The sequence below is a fragment of the Erythrolamprus reginae genome, chromosome 3 (genome assembly GCF_031021105.1).
Source record: "Erythrolamprus reginae isolate rEryReg1 chromosome 3, rEryReg1.hap1, whole genome shotgun sequence".
Classification (NCBI taxonomy): Eukaryota; Metazoa; Chordata; class Lepidosauria; order Squamata; family Dipsadidae; genus Erythrolamprus; species Erythrolamprus reginae.
Window position 1 is genome coordinate 253,224,279 of NC_091952.1, and position 21,142 is coordinate 253,245,420.

The 21,142-nt window shown below is 42.5% G+C and overlaps 1 protein-coding gene across 1 annotated transcript in view; it reads right to left on the minus strand.

Moving 5' to 3' along the window:
* The window catches only part of SLC45A4 (solute carrier family 45 member 4), a 121,477-nt gene that overhangs the window by 13,564 nt on the left and 86,771 nt on the right, over nucleotides 1-21,142 (minus strand). The window contains exon 3 of the mRNA XM_070748366.1: nucleotides 5,102-5,290. Within this exon, the coding sequence (XP_070604467.1) occupies nucleotides 5,102-5,290 (189 nt within the window). The remainder of the gene's footprint in view (nucleotides 1-5,101; nucleotides 5,291-21,142) is intronic.

Here is a 21,142-nt window from a genome sequence, read left to right on the forward strand (position 1 = left end):
GTTGGTCTTGGGAATGCAACCTTTGCATGTACCCAATGCGTTTCCCTTTTTAAAAGGCTTTGAGAAAAAACGAGAAATTAGGAGCTCCAACCAGGGGGTGGGTTCTACTTGCCTTTCGGCTACCGGTGCGCATAGCAACATTATGCACATCCTGCCACGCAATTCTACTTCTGTGCATGTGCAGGAGGACATTTCAAGCCGAAACACAGGTGAGAAGCCATCCAAACCAGGAAAATGCACCATTTAAAAAAATAATAATAATAATGGCAGCGCGCATGAACCGGGAAAGAGAGCACCGGGGATTGCACGCCTAAATTGTGTCATTAGCGGGGCGCTACCTGAGTGCCTGGACCAGTAGGAACACGCCCCTGGCTCCAACCTGACACAAACCCACCAAGGTGACACCGAAGGGGTATTGAACGGGTTATATTGATATTGATAAAATTGAATGGGTCCAAAGACGGGTTTCAAGAATGGTGGAACGTCTTAAGCATAAAACGTATCAGGAAAGACTTCTGTATAGTCTGGAGGACAGAAGGGAAAGGGGGGGACATGTCTGCATTGGTTGCTGATCAATTTCCGGTCACAATTCAAAGTGTTGGTCTTGACCTATAAAGCCCTTCATGGCATCGGACCAGAATATCTCCGGGACCGCCTTCTGCCGCACGAATCCCAGCGACCGATTAGGTCCCACAGAGTTGGCCTTCTCTGGGTCCCGTCGACTAAACAATGTCGTTTGGCGGGTCCCAGGGGAAGAGCCTTCTCTGTGGCAGCCCCGACCCTCTGGAACCAGCTCCCCCCTGAGATTAGAACTGCCCCCGCCCTCCTGGCCTTCCGCAAACTCCTTAAAACCCACCTCTGCCGTCAGGCATGGGGGAACTGAAATATCTTCCCCAGGCCTATACTGTTTATGTATGATATGTTGTGTGCATGTTTTTTTTAAATTATCGGTTTTTAGCTTTCTAATTATTGAATTTGTATTATACATTGTTTTCGGTTACTGTTGTGAGCCGCCCCGAGTCTGCGGAGAGGTGGCGGCATACAAATTTAAGAAATAAATAAATAAATAAATGATCAAAACATTTAAATATGTGAAATGATTAAATAAGGTTCAGGAGGGAAGTGTTTTTTAATAGGAAAGTGAAGACAAGAACCAGGGGGCACAATCTGAGGTTAGTTGGGGGAAAGATCAGAAGCAACATGAGAAAATAATACTTTACTGAAAGAGTAGTAGATGCTTGGAACAAACTTCCAGCAGACATAGTTAGTAAATCCACAGGAACTGAATTTAAACATGCCTGGGATAAATACAGATCCGTCCTAAAATAAAATACAGGAAATAGTACAAGGGCAGACTAGATGGACCAGGAGGTCTTTTTCTGCCGCCAATATGTTTCTAAGGGGTGCGAGTCACCTCACTCCGAATGAAATATTGCCGTGGAACCAATTCCCAGGCAAAGTTCCCAAAGATAGTAAATTCCCAGCTTCAATTGTTTCCTCAGTGTTTTTTTTTCCTTGTCGAGAGGGATAAAGGAAAAAAAACAACCTATCCTCCGTTTAAACGCCTGATAAACAATTATAATCTTTTTTTGTCCTTTTTCCACGCTTGGAGAACAGGGAAAGGGGGAAAAACAACAACAACACAACAACCACAAAATGATTTGGTTTCCCCCCCCTTTTTTTGGTGGGGGGAAGGTTGTCTCTCTCTTTTTCAAATAACGCTGGAAACAGGATGTCTTTGCCAGATATGCATTAAAGGGAAATCAGAAAACAACAGGAACCGTTTCCCTGTGAAAAGGTTCCCGGAGGGTTCCCATGCCCGGAGCTGCCTCATTCATAGCCGGCTTCTGCCGATATATTGTGTTACAACACAATTATATTGATGGGAAGGTGTGCTTGCGAACATAGTGCGTTTGTCCTTGAGGTAAACACTGGCAGGAAAACAGGGCCTCCGTAATCATGGTTGGCACATCGTGGGCAGCTACGGAGCTACAGTGATCCCTCGTTTTTCGCGGGGGATGCGTTCTAAGACCACCCGCAAAAAATGAATTTCCATGATTTTTATGTATTTAACGAATATTTGGACTTTTAAAACCCACCCTTTGCATTAAACAGCCATTCTATAATGTTTCTCAGCTGGAACTACAATAGTCCCCTGTCCTATTGCTCTTCTATATCTCCTATTCAATTCAATTCAATTCAATTTATTAGATTTGTATGCCGCCCCTCTCCGAAGACTCGGGGCGGCTCACAACAATACCTTTCTCCTATTCCTATATCTCTTCTTCTATTCTTTCATTGATATGTTCTATTACTATACCTTCTTTTCTATTCTTTCTTAGATACATTTTACTATGAGTATCTCCTCTATAACCTTCATCATGTATTTTACTATGTGTATACCCACTAAAACAACTCATTGTGTATTGGACAAAATAAATAAATAAATAAATAATATCCTACCACTTTCTTTAATATGTACAGTAGTACTGTAGAAGAATTTTATGATTTTTTAATGGATTTAAAATTTTCAATGGATTTAATGGATTTAAGCCCCCTTTGAAAACCCGTGAAGTAGTGAATCTGCAAAAGTAGCAGTGGTGGGCTGCACCCAGTATGGGACCACACGGTAATGTGGTAGTAAAATTCAGGACGCGTGAGATTCAGCTTCTGCGCACGTTTCGGCCGACCAGGAAGGACGTCTTTGTGATGTCAAAGCTCTGCCCATGGAATTCCCTATTGGGATTCCCCACCTCCGTTTCAGCCTCCAGATCGGCCGAAAACGCCGCCGCCTGTAAAAATGGCGCTCCGCCGGGCGCTGCTGCCCGGCTGTAACCTTCTGAAACAGCCGGGCGCTTCTTGGCGGCCTCCGGAACCCAAACCCAAACTTTTGCCAAACTTCCAGGTTCGGCGTTCGGGAGAACGCTGAGAAGCCCCCCGGCTGTTTCCGAAGGTGACAGGCGGGCGGCGGCACTTTTCGGCGGCCTCCCGAACACAAACCCAAAAAGTTCAGCAAAAGTTCGGGTTCGGGAGAACGCCGAGACGCCCCCCGGCTGTTTTAAAAGGTGACAGCTGGGCGGCGGCGCCCAGCGGAGCGCCATTTTGCGATCTGTGGTGGGTTCGTAAGTCGAAAAAAGTTCGTAAGAAGAGGCAAAAAATTTCAGAACCCCGGGTTCGTATCTCAAAATGTTTGTATCATGAGGGGTTCGTATCACGAGGTACCACTGTATTTTACCAATTTATATAAAACAGATTTCTACAGGTACATGCAATTATTAAAGTATAAATTAATACATGTAGTTCTCGACTTACAACAGTTCATTTAGTGAATGTTGGCAGTTACAATGGCAGTGAAAGAAATGACTTACGGCCATTTCCCAACTTTATGACCATTGAGCATCCCCATGGTTCTAAGTTAAGGACTCCCCCCTAAGCCAGTTCCAAATCCACCCAGCACATTTTTGGGGGGCAGGGGTGAAACGCTCCTGGTTTGTTTGGAGAGCCGGTTGCGAAGGGAGCGCGAGGCTCCACCCACCCATCCAGACGCCGCCATTTGCATTATTTTACCTTCCGCACTTGTGCAAAGCGTTCTGCGCATGCCCAGAGGGTAAAAGAACCCAAATAGCAGCATTTGGGCAGGTGGGTGGAGCCTCAGACTCCCTTCACGACTGGCTCTGTAACAATCAATAGGCATTGAGCGAACCGGGAGCATTTCCAGGCGGGGGTTCCACTTACCGGCCGCTACTGATATACACTCTCTAGTACTGTTGCGTATGCGCCCGTCAGCGTGAGATTAGGCTTCTGCAGAAGCAAGCGAAATGTCACGCGAGGATGCTCATGCGATTTTGGGCGACTTCTTTGCTTCCGCGCATGTGCAGAAAAACGCTGAAAATTGGCAAAATCTCACTCGCGAGAGCATCCTCCTGCAAGATTTGCGCGCATGGGGGACACGGAGATGCCTGTGGATCACCATTTCCTCTACCGGAGCCCCGATCCCAGCCATACCGGCTGCAAAACCTCAACACACATTAAGCAGAGTTGCTTAGGTAATGTGGGTGAGCCAGACAATGACTCAGACTTAGCATCAATGTATATACAACAATATTATTATTTACAAATATACAGAAACACAATAATAACTCTAATAGTTTACAATAGTTTACAAACCACAGAGAGGAAGAATAATATAAAATAATGTAAAATATATATTGTATTATTGTTACTGTATTTGTTGTTGTTGTGAGTCTTAGGAGAGGGCGGCATACAAATCTAATTAATAATAATAATAATAATAATAATAATAATAATAATAATAATGTGTATGTTTCCGACTTCAGACTGACCGAATTCTGAAGCATAACACACCAGACATTGTGATTGTGGAGAAAAAGAAAGTATGGATCATCGACAACGCAATCCCAGGGGACAGCAGAATTGAGGAGAAGCAGCTAGAGAAATTAGTGAAATACGAAGATCTAAAAATCGAGCTGCAACGACTCTGGCATAAGCCAGTGAAAGTGGTCCCAGTGGTACTTGGAACGCTGGGCGCAGTGCCAAAGGATCTCAGTGGATATTTGAAAACCATTGGAATTGACAAAATCTCCATCTGTCAATTGCAAAAGGCCGCTTTACTGGGATCGGCAAACATAATTCGCCGCTACATCACGCAGTCCTAGGTGCTTGGGAAGCGCCCGACTGGTGATGAAATACGAAATCCAGCATAGTGATCTTGTTTGCTGTGTTGTACTGACATAATAATAATAATAATAATAATAATAATAATAATAATAATAATAATAATAATAAAGCTCACAAGCAAAGATATCTCTAGCAAAGTAACTTCCCACAAAGAGAGTGGTGTTGGTGTCTCTTAAGACCAACCAGTAATATTTTCTTAAAGATACAGTCTTTATATTTTACAGACTAACATTGTTAGTTTACTGTATGGCAACATCCAAGTAGGTTACATATTATGTACTAACACAACCCATTTCACCCCTCTTTTTTGGGGAGATTTAAGTCCCCTTCCTTCCCAGCCATCGAGGGAGGGTCTCACTGCCCTAAAAGGGGCTTACTCCGAAGCCAATAGGGCAAGACTTACCAATAACGGATCCGTTTAAGAAAAGGGCGACGCCAATGAGGACCCCGATGCAAAGGGCGAGGATAAACGGCCGTCGGCGGCCCCAGCTGAGGGTGCAGCGGTCACTGGCCGAACCAATTAAAGGGGTAAAGATCAGGCCCAGGATTGGACTAAGGAACCAGGTGAGGCTGTAGTACTGTTCAGGAAGACCTGAAAAAAAGAGAAACCAGGAATGTGAGTTAGTTCGCGGGGAGGACTGGCGGGAGGAACAATTGGAAGAGAAGGAGCCAGGAGACCGTGGCTGTGTACACAAAGGAAAGGGATGCTTTTGGGGTGTGAAGCCATAATGTAGCACACCAAAAAAACAACTCCTGACCAGTAAACTCTGGCCATATACGTCCGTCCATCCCCCGCTTTGGTGTGTTTTGGGGCAATGAGTACTGGAGACCTCACCTACAAAAATATATTGATAAAATTGAACAGGTCCAATGATGGGCTACAAAAGTGGTGGAAGGTCTTAAGCATAAAACGTATCAGGAAAGACTTCATGAACTCAATCTGTATAGTCTGGAGGACAGAAGGAAAAGGGGGGACATGATCGAAACATTTAAATATGTTAAAGGGTTAAATAAAGTTCAGGAGGGAAGTGTTTTTAATAGGAAAGTGAACACAAGAACAAGGGGGCACAATCTGAAGTTAGTTGGGGGAAAGATCAAAAGCAACATGAGAAAATATTATTTTACTGAAAGAGTAGTAGATCCTTGGAACAAACTTCCAGCAGACGTGGTTGGTAAATCCACAGTAACTGAATTTAAACATGCCTGGGATAAACATATATCCATCCTAAGATAAAATACAGGAAATAGTATAAGGGCAGACTCGATGGACAATGAGGTCTTTTTCTGCTGTCAATCTTCTATGTTTCTGTTTCTATATACAGTGGTACCTCGAGATACGAGTTTAATTCGTTCCGGACCTGGGCTCTTAAGTCGAGCAGCTCTTATCTCGAACGACTTTTCCCCATAGGAATTAATGTAAATAATTTTAATTGGTTCCAGCCCTCAAAAAACTCACAAAGTTAGTCTAAATTATGCAGAAAGACATGTTTTTAATGAAGAAATGTACATGTACATATAAATGAATAATGAAGTTTCTTTCACTTAACTTGTAAACTTTCTTAAACTTTTAAATTTACATATGTTCAACTTCTCTGCCACCCAATCCTGTAGGACAGAGGTCCCCAACCCTTTTTGCACCAGGGACCGGCTTTAAGCGATCAAGAGAGGAATGGGTGAATGAATGGACGGAGGGTGGGAAGGAAGGAAGGAAAGAGGGAAGGGACAGGAACAGAGGAAGGAAGCAAGGAAACTTATGAAAGGGGAGAGTAAGAGAGGAATGAGTGAAGGGAGGGAGGGAGGGAAGAAGGTGGGAAGGAGAAAGAAAAGAAGAAATAGAGGAAGGGAAGGTAAAAGAGAGAAAGAAAAAGAGCAAGAAAGAAAGAAAGAAAGAAAGAAAGAAAGAAAGGGGGAAGGGACAGGAACAGAGGAAGGAAGCAAGGAAACTTATGAAAGGGGAGAGTAAGAGAGGAATGAGTGAAGGGAGGGAGGGAGGGAAGAAGGTGGGAAGGAGAAAGAAAAGAAGAAATAAAGGAAGGGAAGGTAAAAGAGAGAAAGAAAAAGAGCAAGAAAGAAAGCTGCAAGCACCCCCCCGAGCCCCCCAGGCCGGCTGCAACCTTTTAAAACACGTGCGCCGCTTCGCAGCTGTCTCCTGAAGCCGAACGCGCAAGTTAGCGTTTGGCTTCAGGAGACAGCTCCTTGGCGCTTGTATCTCGAATTTGGGCTTGTAAGTAGAACAAAAATATCTCTCCCCTCCCAGCTCTTATCTCGAGTTGCTCTTAAGTAGAGCAGCTCTTATGTCGGGGTTCCACTGTACAGTACATGTAAATTTTAGACAGCAATGCTAACATGTAGCCACTAGATGGGGCCAGCTGCAGAGTAACCATTCTAAAGCTTTTTTAAAAGTCACAACACAAACCAACAACAGGCCACCTTGTTTGAGAAGTCCCAATGAGCCATCAGACACCCCGAGTCAGTTTTGAAAATGAATACAATAGGACAGAATATAATAGAATGCAGAACAGATGCAGAATAGAATAATAAAATATAGAATAGAATGCAGGATAGAATAGGATAGGATAGAATGCAAAATAGAATAATAAAAAATAGAACAGAAAAGAATAGAATGCAAAATAGAATATTAAAATATATAATGCAGAATAGGATAGAATATAATTCTTTATTGCATTATTGGATAATTTGTCTCTGGTGCAGAAGCTCTCAGTATGAATACGAGGAACAAGTAATAAATCATGATCACAGGTCATCGTAAAATACATTAATCATAAATCATAACCGTCATAGTCCTAGGATACTAACTAAGCAGTCAACATAAAGCATACTGGGATACAAAATAAAACAACTAATATAAACCATAATAAATAATATGTTGTTTGTAAGATACAAACAACAAAGGAATAGACATAAGAAGGAAGCAGGAAAGATGAAAAGAATATTAATAGAGCTTTGACAGGAACAACTTAGAAGTAACAACTTCTGTTTTCCAGCAAATCACCCATTGTCGGGTTGTGGCCAGGAGGGTAAGGTCTCTCTATACAGGTAGTCCTCAGCTTATGACCACAATTGAGGTTGCCATTTCTGTTAAGTAAGGCAGTTGTTAGGTTGAGTTCTGCCTCATTTTACAAGCTTCCTTGCCACTGTTGTTAAGAGAATCGCTACTATTAGTAACCTGATTAAGGGAATCGGGCTTCCCCCATATATTTGACGTGGCCTGTCAGAAGGTTGCAAAAGGAGATAATTTCCTGACGCTGGGAGACTACAACCACCATCCATTCATTCATTTAATTATTTGCCCAGCATCCCGATTTTATTCATGTGATCCTGGGGATGCTTCAAATAATTAATAATAATAATAATAATAATAATAATAATAATAATAATAATAATAATTTATTAGATCTGTATGCCGCCCCTCTCCGAGGACTCGGGGTGGCTCACAACAACAATAACAATACAATACAAATCTAATATTAAGAAAACAAGTTAAAACCCATTATTACTAAAAAACCAGTCAATGCTACCCAATCACACCACTCTCAAATGCTACAAGTCAGAAGACTTTTTAATTATTAGATTTGCCATTATGTATTGTTTTTATCACTGTTGTGAGCCGCCCCGAGTCTACAGAGAGGGGCGGCATACAAATCTAATAAATAATAATAATAATAATAATTAGCCCCCCCATGCCTGGTGACATAAATGAGTCTTCAACATCTTGTGGAAGGCAAGGAGGGTGGAGGCAGTTCGAATCTCCATGGGGAGTTGATTCCAGAGGGCCGGGGCCGCCACAGAGAAGGCTCTTCCCCTAGGTCCCGCCAGACGACATTGCTAAGTCAACGGGACCTGGAGAAGGCCAACTCTGTGGGACCTAATCGGCCGCTGGGATTCGTGCAGCAGAAGACAGTCCTGTAGGTATTTTGGTCCGATGCCATGTAGGGCTTTATAGGTCATTACCAAAACTTTGCATTGTGTCCGGAAACTAATCGGCAACCAATGCAAGCCGCCGAGTGTTGACAAGACATGGGTGTATCTAGGAAGGCCCATTATTGCTCACGAGGCCGCATTCTGCACGATCTGATGTTTCCGAACACTCTTCAAAGGTAGCCCCATGAAGAGAGCGTTGCAGTAGTCAAACCTCGGGCTGATTAAGGGGCGTACATAAGTGCACTAGTGTGCCTTTCGTCCCCTGTCCAATTGTCTTTCCTTTATCTCATATATCATATATATTTTCTTCCTTTCATATTTCTCCTCCTCTATTTTCACTTTTATCCTTATATATATTACTTCATGTCTATTTTCTTCCTATGTATTTGTGTATTGGACAAATGAATAAATAAATAAATAAAATAAAATACCGTAATAAATGAGTGGTAAAGGGTCAAAACTGTGAAAAACCGTTGTAATTCGCTTTCTTTCAGACCCGTTGTAACTTTGAATAGTCACTAAATGAATGGTTGTTGATTTCATGGCTTGGTTTACAAGAGAATAAGCTGGAAGGGACCTTGGAGGTCTTCTGTTCAAGCAGGATAACCTGTATCAGTGATGGCCAGCTCAACCTAACAACTGCTTTTACTTAACAGAAATGGCAACCTCAATTGTGGTCTTCTCTGCAATTTTTCTAGAGCCTCAACATCCTTCTTGCATCATGGAGACCAAAACTGAATGCAGAATTCCAAGTATGGCCTTATGAAGTGGTATTAACGCTTCATATGATCTTGATTCTATCCCTCTGTTAATGCAGCCTAGAACTTTGAAACTCTGGAGAAGGTGCAGAAAAGAGCAACCAAAATGATCAGGGGTCTAGAAACCAAGACTTAGGAAGAGAGACTGCGGGAACTGGGCATGGGTAGACTAGAGAAAAGGAGGGCCAGAGCGGACATGATAGCAGTCTACAGGTATACGAGGGGTTGCCACAGAGAGGAGGGGATCACTTTATTCTCCAGGGCACCGGAGGGCCGGACGAGGAACAATGGCTGGAAGCTGACCAAGGAGAGATTCAACCTGGAAATAAGGAAGAACTTCCTGACGGTCAGAACGATCAACCAGTGGAACAACCTACCAGTGGACGTTGTGAACTCCAATACTCTGGACATTTTCAAGAGGAGATTGGACTGCCATTTGGCTGGGATGCTATAGGGTTCTTGCTTAGGCAGGGGGTTGGACTTGATGACCCGCATGGTCCCTTCCAACTCTAACAATAAATAAATAAAATAAACAATAAAAAACTGTGTTGACTTTTCTAGCAGCTGCTGCACTCGGCTGGCTCATATTTAAGTGGTTGTCCACTAGGACTCCAAGATCCCTCTCACAGTTAGTACTGTTGAGCAATGCACCACATATACTGTACCTGGGCATTTCTTGACCTCTAACTTAGGTTTGCACAGATAAGGCATAAAGGAGGAGCTTTTTCAACTATGTGATCGTTGAGTCTTGCTCAACTATGGGCAAAGGCCAAAAGGGGCCAACACCCTGTTATTGGAGAGTTCACAAAGGGATCCTCACCTCACTACTTGAGCCCTTAGGTTGTGTTGTGAAACTACATTGGGAGAAGCCTGGGAGTGGTTTTCATGAAAAGAAGGACTAGGGGTGACACAATAGTAGGGTTCTCAATACCTGAGGAGTCGCCATAAAAAGAAGAGGGGTCTAAATGTATTCTCCAAAGCCCCCGAGGGCGAGACAAAGAGCCATGGATGGAGAGGAGGGGATCACTTTATTCTCCAGGGCACCGGAGGGCCGGACAAGGAACAACGTCTGGAAGCTGACCAAGGAGAGATTCAACCTGGAAATAAGGAAGAACTTCCTGACGGTTAACCAGTGGAAAAACCTACCAGCGGACGTTGTGAACTCCAATACTCTGGACATTTTTAAGAGGAAATTGGACTGCCATTTGGCTGAGATGCTATAGGGTTCCTGCTTAGGCAGGGGGTTGGACTTGATGACCCGCATGGTCCCTTACAACTCTAACAATAAATAAATAAATAAATGAATGAATGAATGAATGAATGAATGAATAAATAAATAAATAAATAAATAAATAAGTGTTCAAAGCAGTGGAAACTGCAGTTTAATGTTTCCAAATGTAAAATAATGCACTTGGGGAATCCTCAATCTGAGTATTGTATTGGCAGTTCTGTGTTAGCAAAAACTTCAGAAGAGAAGGATTTAGGGGTAGTGATTTCTGACAGTGCAGTCAGGCGGTAGGGAAAGCAAGTAGGATGCTTGGCTGCATAGCTAGAGGTATAACAAGCAGGAAGAGGGAGATTATGATCCTGCTATATAGAGTGCTGGTGAGACCACATTTGGAATACTGTGTTCAGTTCTGGAGACCTCACCTACAAAAAGATATTGACAAAATTGAACGGGTCCAAAGACGGGCTACAAGAATGGTGGAAGGTCTTAAGCATAAAACATATCAGGAAAGACTTCATGAACTCAATCTGTATAGTCTGGAGGACAGAAGGAAAAGGGGGGACTTGATTGAAACATTTAAATATGTTAAAGGGTTAAATAAGGTCCAGGAGGGAAGTGTTTTCAATAGGAAAGTGAATACAAGAACAAGGGGACACAATCTGAAGTTAGTTGGGGGAAAGATCAAAAGCAACATGAGAAAATATTATTTTACTGAAAGAGTGGTAGATCCTTGGGACAAACTTCCAGCAGACGTGGTAGATAAATCCACAGTAACTGAATTTAAACATGCCTGGGATAAACATATATCCATCCTGAGATAAAATGCAGAAAATAGTATAAGGGCAGACTAGATGGACCATGAGGTCTTTTTCTACCATCAGACTTCTATGTTTCTATGTTTCTAAGATCAATTGATCGGAATGGTATAGGATCTCTTGCTTGAGAAGGGGGTTGGACTAGAAGACCTCCAAGGTCCCCTCCAGCTCTATTCTGATTGATTGGTTGATCGATTGATCTCTTCTTAAAAACCTGCAGTGATGGAGCATCCACAACTCCTAAAAGCAACTCCTTCCATAGATTAATTGTCCTCACTGTCAGGAAATTTCGCCTGAGTCCTCGGTTGCTTCTCTCCTTGATTAGTTTCCATCCATTGCTTCTCATCCTGCCTTCAAGTGCTTTGGGAGAATAGATTGACACTGATTTATTATCTCCCACTGACCGAGCCAGTTTCTCCCTTTCAACCCTCTCTCTCTCTTGACCTCTTGGGGGTGCGTGAAAAGGACGGAGCGGATAAAAGGAAACATAGAAACATAGAAGACTGGCGGCAGAAAAAGACCTCATGGTCCATCTAGTCTGGCCTTATACTATTTCCTGTATTTTATCTTACAATGGATATATGTTTCTCCCAGGCATGTTTAAATTCAGTTACTGTGGATTTACCAACCACGTCTGCTGGAAGTTTGTTCCAAGGATCTACTACTCTTTCAGTCAAATAATATTTTCTCACGTTGCTTTTGATCTTTCCCCCAACTAACTTCAGATTGTGTCCCCTTGTTCTTGTGTTCACTTTCCTATTGAAAACACTTCCCTCCTGAACCTTATTTAACTCTTTAACATATTTAAATGTTTCGATCATATCCCCCCTTTCCCTTCTGTCCTCCAGACTATACAGATTGAGTTCATGAAGTCTTTCCTGATACGTTTGATGCTTAAGACCTTCCACCATTCTTGTAGCCCGTCTTTGGACCCGTTCAATTTTGTGCTAGTAAATAATCTGGGGTGGGATGGAAATCACAGGACAATCTCAAACCACTCTCGGTAAGCCGACCTGATTGTTAAATTTAAAGGAACGAAAAACAACAAAAGGCCAGGGGGTATTTTTGCACAAAGCTTTCGGGTCGCACACAAATCAATGCAAAACAATTTCATTTGTTTGTAAGCTGCTCGCTGCCGCTGGGACCTGGGCAGAATGGCATTTCCCAAGCCGGCTACAAACAAACAGGACATTATACAGTAAATAAGTTTTTTTTAATTTGTTCTCCCACCCGAGACTGAAAATAAAAACAGAAAGAAAGATAACGAGGTTTGATGACTAGTCAACAATTGTGTGACCCAAAGAGCTTGCGGTTCACAGGAAGCTGATAGGACTGGGTCACACGGCACTCACACAAGTTGTGGTATTTTAGGAGTGGGGGGTTACTCCATGCTGGCCATAAATCTAATACAGGCAGCCCTTGATTTACATCCACAACTGAGCAGCCAAATCTCCACCGATAAACCCGACCGTCGTTAAGCGAGTTTTGCTCCAGTTGTTAAGTGAATAACATGTTTGTTGAGTGAACGTGGTTTCCCCATTTGCTTGTCAGCAGGTCGCAAAAGGAACCCCCGCGACACCGCAACCATCATAACCGTCATAAATGCAAATTGGTTTTCCAAACGTCTGAATTTTGATCATTTATTTAGCAAAACTTTTTTTGCTTAGTAAAAATTATATGTTGCCCAATTCCAATGGACTCCGTTACCCTGTGGGATGCTGCAACAGTCATAAGTGTGAAAAATGGTCGTAACTGACTTTTTTTAGCGCCGTTGTAACTTTGAACAGTCACTAAGTGAACTGGTGTAAGTAGAGGACTACTTGTAACCCTCGACTTACATTTGTCTGGAGAAAAAACATACAACTCCATCATGATTCTCTTACCCTTCACCCAAACAACTATCCCACGAACTTATAAAATAACATTATGAACCATTGATAAAAGGATGAACAAATTCAAAACGTCAAAATTTAAAAAACTCAATTTTAGAAACTCAAAACTTTCATCTATACTGATAGTAAAGAACTTAAAAGCTGCAATGTAATCGGGTCAACCGATAAGTTGACACTATTTACGACATCTGATAAATTTATAGATATGAATTTATCTCTTCTTTTTTCTTTTATTTTTAAGTTTTCCTCTTTTCTTTCCTTCCCCTTTTTCCTTCCTTATCTTTCTCTCTCTTTAGCTTTATTTCCTCTTATATATGTAAGCGTGTATTTTGATTTATAACTGTATACTCTAAATTCATATACATTTGCACCAATATTCGCATTGTCCTTTCGCTTTATGTATCCCCTTTCTTTCTTTCTCTCTCTCTCCCCCCCTCTTTCTTTCTCTTCTTTGTTCCTTTCTTTCCTTTCATTCTCTCCTTCTCTTTCTTTCTCTCCTTCTTTTTCTTTCTTTCTTTCTCTTCCCCCTCTCTTTCTTTCTTTCCTCTTTCTCTCCCCCCCTCTTTATTTCTCTCTCTTTCTTTTCTTTCTCTCCTTCTCTTTCTTTATCTCCTTTTCTTTCTTTCTTTCTCTCCCCCCTTTCTTTCTTTCTCTTTCTTTCTCTCCCCCCTCTCTTTTTTCTTTCTTTCTTTCTCTCTCCCCCTCTCTCTTTCTTTCTCTCCCCCTCTCTCTCTTTCTTTCTTTCTCTTTCTTTCACTCCTCTTTCTTTCTCTCCCCCTCTCTTTCTTTCTTTCTTTCTTTCATTCATTCTTTCTCTCCCCCCTTTCTTTTTTTCTTTTCTCTCTCTCTCTCTCTTTTAATGACGATATGCCAATTTTAGAATCCACACTTGGGATTCCCCAGCCTTCCTGTCTGAAAAAGAGCAAAGAATTGTGCTATTCATGTCCAGCTTTTTGTGCAGTAAATTCAGCTTTGAGAAGGGCAGAAACGGGACTCCTTGCTTGCCAAGTTTACGTATCTTAAGACGTTCACAATTCTCTGGAGACTGACAGCCTTTTCATTCATTCTTTTGTTTTAATTCAAAATAGGTTGCTGCCAAACGATTATAATGTTGGGAAGTGATGAAGTTACTCTAATTATGGACACCGTTTTTTAAATTTTATTTTACATTTTTAAAAATTCATTCCTTTGTTTTAATTTAAAATAGGTAAGTGCCAGCGATTATAGTTTTGGGAAGTGCTGAAGTTGCTCTAATTATGGACACAGGTTTTTTAAAAAAAATTTAATTTTTTTTTAATTCTTTCCTTTGTTTTAATTTAAAGCAGGTAAAGCGATTATAATTTTGGGAAGAGCTGAAGTTTCTCTAATTAAGATACAGTTTTAAAAAATTTCTTTGGGAGTTTTTCAGTAACGTTTTGGATTAAAAAGGTAAAAGGTTCCCCTCGCATATACCTGCTTGTCATTCCCAACTTCTCATTCTTTCTTTCGAAGCCGAACAGGTCTCTGTCGTCATGTGGCCGGCATGATTAAATGCCAAGGGCCCACAGAACGCTGTTTACCTTCGCACCAAAGGTGCTCCCTATTTTTCTACCTGCATTTTTACATGGTTTTGAGCTCTAGGCAGAAGCTGGGACAAATAATAGGAGCTCATCCCATTGCACGGCGCTAGGAATTCAAACCGCCGAACTGATAGCAATAGCAATAGAATTTAAACTTATATACCTCTCCATAGCGCTTTTACAGCCCCCATTTTATGTCTGGTCCTGTTCCAAATCCCAGGTAGTCCTCGCCTTATGACCACAGTTGAGCTAAACATTTATGTTGCTAAGTGAGAAATTTGTTAAGTGAGTTTTGCCCCATTTTACAAGTGACAAGTGCCCGAATTTGATCAGTGCCGTTGCAACTTCGGACGGTCGTTAAGCGAGTGGATCTAAGTCAAGCACGGTCTGCCTTTGGATCCCAACATCAGACCGAAAGGGTTTTTTTTAAGTCACAGGGGTGTGTGAATCACCGTGTATATTTCCTAACTTGGCCTCAGTGAAAATGCCAAACTGCACGTAATCCTGCCAGATACAGAAAATAATGGGTTTGTCCATTTAATTGTGAAACATTTATAGTGTGAGATACTATTAGTAGGATGTAAAAAAATAGCACATAGAGCGGGTTTTTTGGGGGGGGGGAACTGGACCTCACAAACCACCGTTTTGGATCAATTCAGTTTTGAGTAAATTATTTTCAGAACTTTTGCAGATCCCCCCCCCCCCTTAAAGCAAGCTAGATTTACAGTTATAGCAAAGCAGGGTTTTTTGTTTATTTTTTGCCAGATTAAGCATTTGTTGTTATTTACTTATTTGTTTGTTTGTTCTGTCAAGTACGTATTGGTGGTATACAGAAATATAATAAAATTTATATACATGATACTAGTAAGAGAGAGACATTAGAAAGGGGACGGAAGGCACGCTGGTGCACTTATGCACGCCCCTTACTGACCTCTTAGGAATCGGGAGAGGTCAACAGTGGAGAGTCTACGGGTAAAGTTTTGGGAGTTAGATGATGACAGAGTCAGTTAGTGAGTTCCATGCATCAACTACTTGGTTACTAAAGTCGTGTTTCCTGCAGTCGAGTTTGGAGCGGTTTATTTTAAGTTTGGATCTGTTGTGTGCTCGTATGTTGTTGTGGTTGAAGCTGAAGTAGTCATTGACAGGAAGGATATTGTAGCAGATGATTTTTATGGGATATGCTTAGGTCGTGTTTAAAGCGACGTAGTTCTACGTCTCCAACCTTGGCATCTTTTAAGACTTGTGGACTCCAACTCCCAGAATTCCTTAGCCAGCTTTGCTCTTTGAACTCTGGGAGTCCACAAGTCTTCAAGTTGCCAAGGATGGAGCCCCCCTGGCTTAAATCATGAAAAAGAGCTATAACTGCTTTTAAACGTGCAAAATCATCATCTTACAATAGTTCATTCAGCAGCCAGTTACAACGGCGCTGAAAAAAAAGTGACCTGCAGTATGACCGCTTTTCACATTTACAACCGTTGCAACATCCCATGCTGGTCAAAATTCAAATGCTTGGCAACTGACTTACATTTATGACGGTTGGAGTGTCGTTGCGGGGTCATTGCGACCTTCTAACAAGCCAAGTCCAATCGGGGAAGCTTCAGATTCACCAAACAATTGTGTTACTAACTTAATAACTGCAGCATTTTCCTTAACATATTTTCAGAGTATAAGACGCATCTTAGTTTTGGGGAGGAAAACAGGGAAAAGAATCTGCTTACCAGATGTTCCATCTGGCTGGCGTCCTTAGTCTGGTCAGCTTCAGCACATTATTTTATCTCCTGATTAAGGGCTTTAAAAAAAACTCTATTCAGAGAGAGTATCAGTGAAAGAGCTTGCAAGCCAGTAAGAGCTGGGAACATCATTTGCACTGCAAAGAAACATTCGGAGCAAGTAGAGCGATGGGAAAAACCCTGCAAAGACTTAGGGCTTGGAAAACATTATTTGCAGAGAGTAACAATGAAAGAGTTTGAAAGCCAGTAAGAGCTGGGAACATTGTTAGTACCTGGTTAGAACTGGAAAGAAACTTACTCGGAGCAAGTTGGAACAATGGAAAAAAAACCTGCAAAGACTTAGGGCTTGGAAAACATTCTTTGCAGAGTGTAACAATGCAAGAACATGCAAGGTAAGAGCTGGGAAGATCGTTAGCAGCTAGTTAGAGCTGAAAAAAAGCTACGTTTAGAGTATAAGACGCACCCAAATTATCAGCCTCTTTTAGGGAGGAAAAAGGCACGTCTTATACTCCAAAATTGGTAATAACTGTGGCAGGGAAGATCGTAAAAACAGGGCGCCGTTCGTTTAACAATTGTCTCACTTAGTAACCACAAATTTTGGCTGTAAGCCAAGGACTCTATTTGTGGGTTAGGTTTTGGACCTGTGAAATCAAAGTTATGCATGCAACCTTGAACCGGTTCTAGGTGAGCAGAGAAAGATTAACAAAGAGCTTTTTGCAAAGAGCTGCAATAGTGACTCACTCCTGGCCGTTAGCCAGACCCTCCCTAACCCTCTCCCAAATAAGGAAGTGCATTAATTCTGTGTATTTTTTTTCTTCTTAAGCATTACATCACCGCCTACCCTTGACATATCTAGCATTATTTAAGTCAGCCGTGGCCTGCACTCAATCTGTCATTCAGGGGATGTCAGCTGACAACCAAAAATCCAATATCGAATGCGAACTGATTAATCCGTTTTATTATATAACAGCGGGTCTGTGGGCTGTTGAGAGTTAAAATAAGGTCATCCAAGGGGCCGGGGATAAATTCTTGAAATTAAGACTTTACGGGATGCCAGGGAGCGGCAAAGAAAGACCCGAGCATCGTATCGAAGGAGGAGCTGAACCGAAAACAGAAGAAAGCGTCTTTGGAGCAGGCACAGAACATTAAAGCCGCTTTTCTGCGGGAAGAATGGCAAAGGACGTAGGATGGAGTGCCCAAGTTGCTAGTAGTGACAAAGACACAGACGTCGCCCGCCTCAAAGCACTCAAAAACGTCTTTTCCACATCAAGGGGACAAGAAATACAGCAGCCACAAAAAGTGACAAAAAGAGATTTGCAGCCATCCGGGGCCTGCCAACTTTTGCGCGGCACCGGAATCACAAAAGGCCTGGAATAGTGTGAAAAACAAGGAGGCAGGCCTGCAATTTTAAGTAGCCCAATTGGAATTTATTCTCACACAGAGTTGGGGTTGTGGTTTGCTAAATACAGTGATACCTCGTCTTACGAACTTAATTGGTTCCGGGAGGAGGTTAGTAAGGTGAAAGGTTCGTAAGACGAAACAATATTTCCCATAGGAATTGATGGAAAACCGATTAAAGCGTGCAAGCCCAAAACTCACCCCTTTTTCAAGCCAAAGTGCCCGTTTTTGCACTGGTGGGATTTCCCTGAGGCTCCCCTCCATGGGAAACTCCACCTCCGGACTTCCGTGTTTTTGCAATTCTGCAGGGGAATCCCAGCAGGGGAATCCCAGCAGCGCAAAAACGGGCGCTCCGCTGGCAACAGAAGTCTGGAGGTGGGGTTTTGAGGACTTCCGTGTTTTTGCGATGGTGCGATTTCGCTGAGGCTTCCCTCGCTGGGAAACCCCACCTCCAGACTTCCGTTGCCAGCGGAGTACCTGTTTTTGCGATCCTGGGATTCCCCTCCTGGGATTTCCCTACAGCATCGCAAAAATGCGGAAATCCGGAGGTGGGGTTTCCCATGGAGGGGAGCCTCAGGGGAATCCCAGGATCGCAAAAACGGGCACTCTGCTGGCAACGGAAGTCCGGCGGCGGGACATCCCAGTGACGGCGGGGGGTTCGTAAGGTGAAAAAAGTTCATAAGAAGAGGCAAAAAAAATTCCGAACTCCGGGTTCATATCTCGAAAAGGTCGTATAACGAGGGGTTCGTATGAGGTACCACTGTATATACTTAGCATTTTGAGGGGGTTTTTTTAATCAAGGGGGCCACAGCTTCGGGGCCAAAACCCACTACCGGGCTGCGGCCTGTTTGAAACTGGGCCACCAGAGAAGTGGGTAAGCCCATAGGTGTGAAGTTCCACTCGCGTGAGTGGAAGGTGTTTGCACTCGCTCGCAAAACTCCATTTGTGCGAATGGCGCTTCACACGCTAGCGCCCTCCGCACACGTTGGTGGAGCTTTGCCCGCGAGTGCAACTGCTTTCCACTCGTGCGCGAAGATATATTTGAAGATATATTTTACACTCCCACAAAAGGAGATCTGCGTGTAAGTGTGCATCTGACACACACACACACATTGATGGTTAACTGAAGTTAATTCACGAGCAGAAGGCGATCCGGGCTTAAGGTAAAATTGATAAAATTGAACGGGTCCAAAGATGGGTGGAGGGTCTTAAGCATAAAACGTATCAGGAAAGACTTAATGAACTCCATCTGTATAGTCTGGAGGACAGAAGGGAAAGGGGGGACATGATCGAAACATTTAAATATGTTAAAGGGTTAAATAAGGTTCAGGAGGGAAGTGTTTTTAATAGGAAAGTGAACACAAGAACAAGGGGGCACAATCTGAGGTTAGTTGGGGGAAAGATTAGAAGTAATGTGAGAAAATATTATTTTACTGAAAGAGTAGTAGATGCTTGGAACAAATTTCCAGCAGACAAGTTCGGCAAATCCACAGTCGCTGAATTTAAACATGCCTGGGATAAACATATATCCACCCTAAGATCAAATACAAGAAATAGGATAAGGGCAGACTAGATGGACCATGAGGTCTTTTTTTGCCATCAATCTTCTATGTTTCTAATTCAGGAGCAGAAGGCGTTCCGGGCTTAAGGCTCTGAAAAGGGCTTTTGTGTTCCTAGCGCTTAATGAGGAGAATTTTATTTGGAAATAAAATTAAGATTTCCAGGAGAAATATCAACCACCTCAGATATGCAGATGCTACCACTCTTAATGGCAGAAAGTGAAGAGGAACTAAACAGCCTCTTGATGCAGGTGAAGGAGAATGAAAAAGAACGTGAAGGGTTAATACCACTTTATAAGGCCTTGGTAAGGCCACACTTGGAATCCTGCGTTCAGTTTTGGTTGTGAATGCTCCAATAATGTAAGTTTTTAAAATGTTGTATAATCCAGTGTTTCCCAACCTTGGCAACCTGAAGATATTTGGACTTCAACTCCCAGAATTACCCAGCCTGCAAATGCTGGCTGGGGAATTCTGGGAGTTGAAGTCCAGATAATCTTCAAGTTGCCAAGGTTGGGAAGCACTGGTACAGTATAACCATTTGTTTGAAGTAGTATAGGGTTTCCTGCCTAAGCAGGGGCTGGACTCGAAGACCTCCAAGGTCCCTTCCAACTCTTGTTGTTGTTGCTGCATTGCTGATGCTGCTGTTGTTGTTTTATTATCAGATTATTATCATTATTATTATTATTATTATTATTATTATTATTATTATTATTATTATTATTATTTAGATTTGTATGCCACCCCTTTCCGAAGACTTGGAGCGGCTCACAACAACAAAACACAGTACAAATCCAATGATTTGGAAAAAAAAAAAAACAGTATAAAAACAGTCATACATCCCAGACGAACCATACATATAACGGAACATCCCGGGGGAATCAATTTCCCCATGCCTGACGGCAGAGGTGGGTTTTAAGGAGTTTGCAAAAGGTAAGGAAGGTGGAGGCAGTCCTGATCTCCGGGGGGGGGGGAGTTGATTCCAGAGGGTCAGGGTCACCACAGAGAAGGCTCTTCCCCTTAGCCTGCTAGACGACATTGTTTCGTCGATGGGACCCGGAGAAGGCCAACTCTGTGGGACCTAACCGGTCACTGGGATTCGTGCGGCAGAAGGCGGTTGTTGTTGTTATTATTATTATTACTATTATTATTACTATTATTACTATTATTATTATTATTATTAAGTTGGCTTGAAACTCAATATTAACAAAACTAAGATCATGGCATCCGGCCCTCTCAATTCCTGGCAAACAGATGGGAAAGAAATGGGTTGGACTAGAAGACCTCCAAGGTCCCTTCCAACTCTGTTGTTGTTATAATATAACATCAGGATGTTCCCCTGTAACCGCTTGGCGGGGGTGTTCCTGAGCTGAACTACCTTTGGAAAAACTGGTCAAGGCAGAACCAGTTGGCCAGCTCTGCTTTCGTGACTTAAGGCTTAAATAAATAAAGGCCGGCAAGAATTCCACCGTGCCTCTTTCTAAACAACCTGGATCATGTGTTTTCTTTGCAATTAGCTCAACCGTCACCTGCATATGCCATGCATTTAAATGCCCACATAAAACC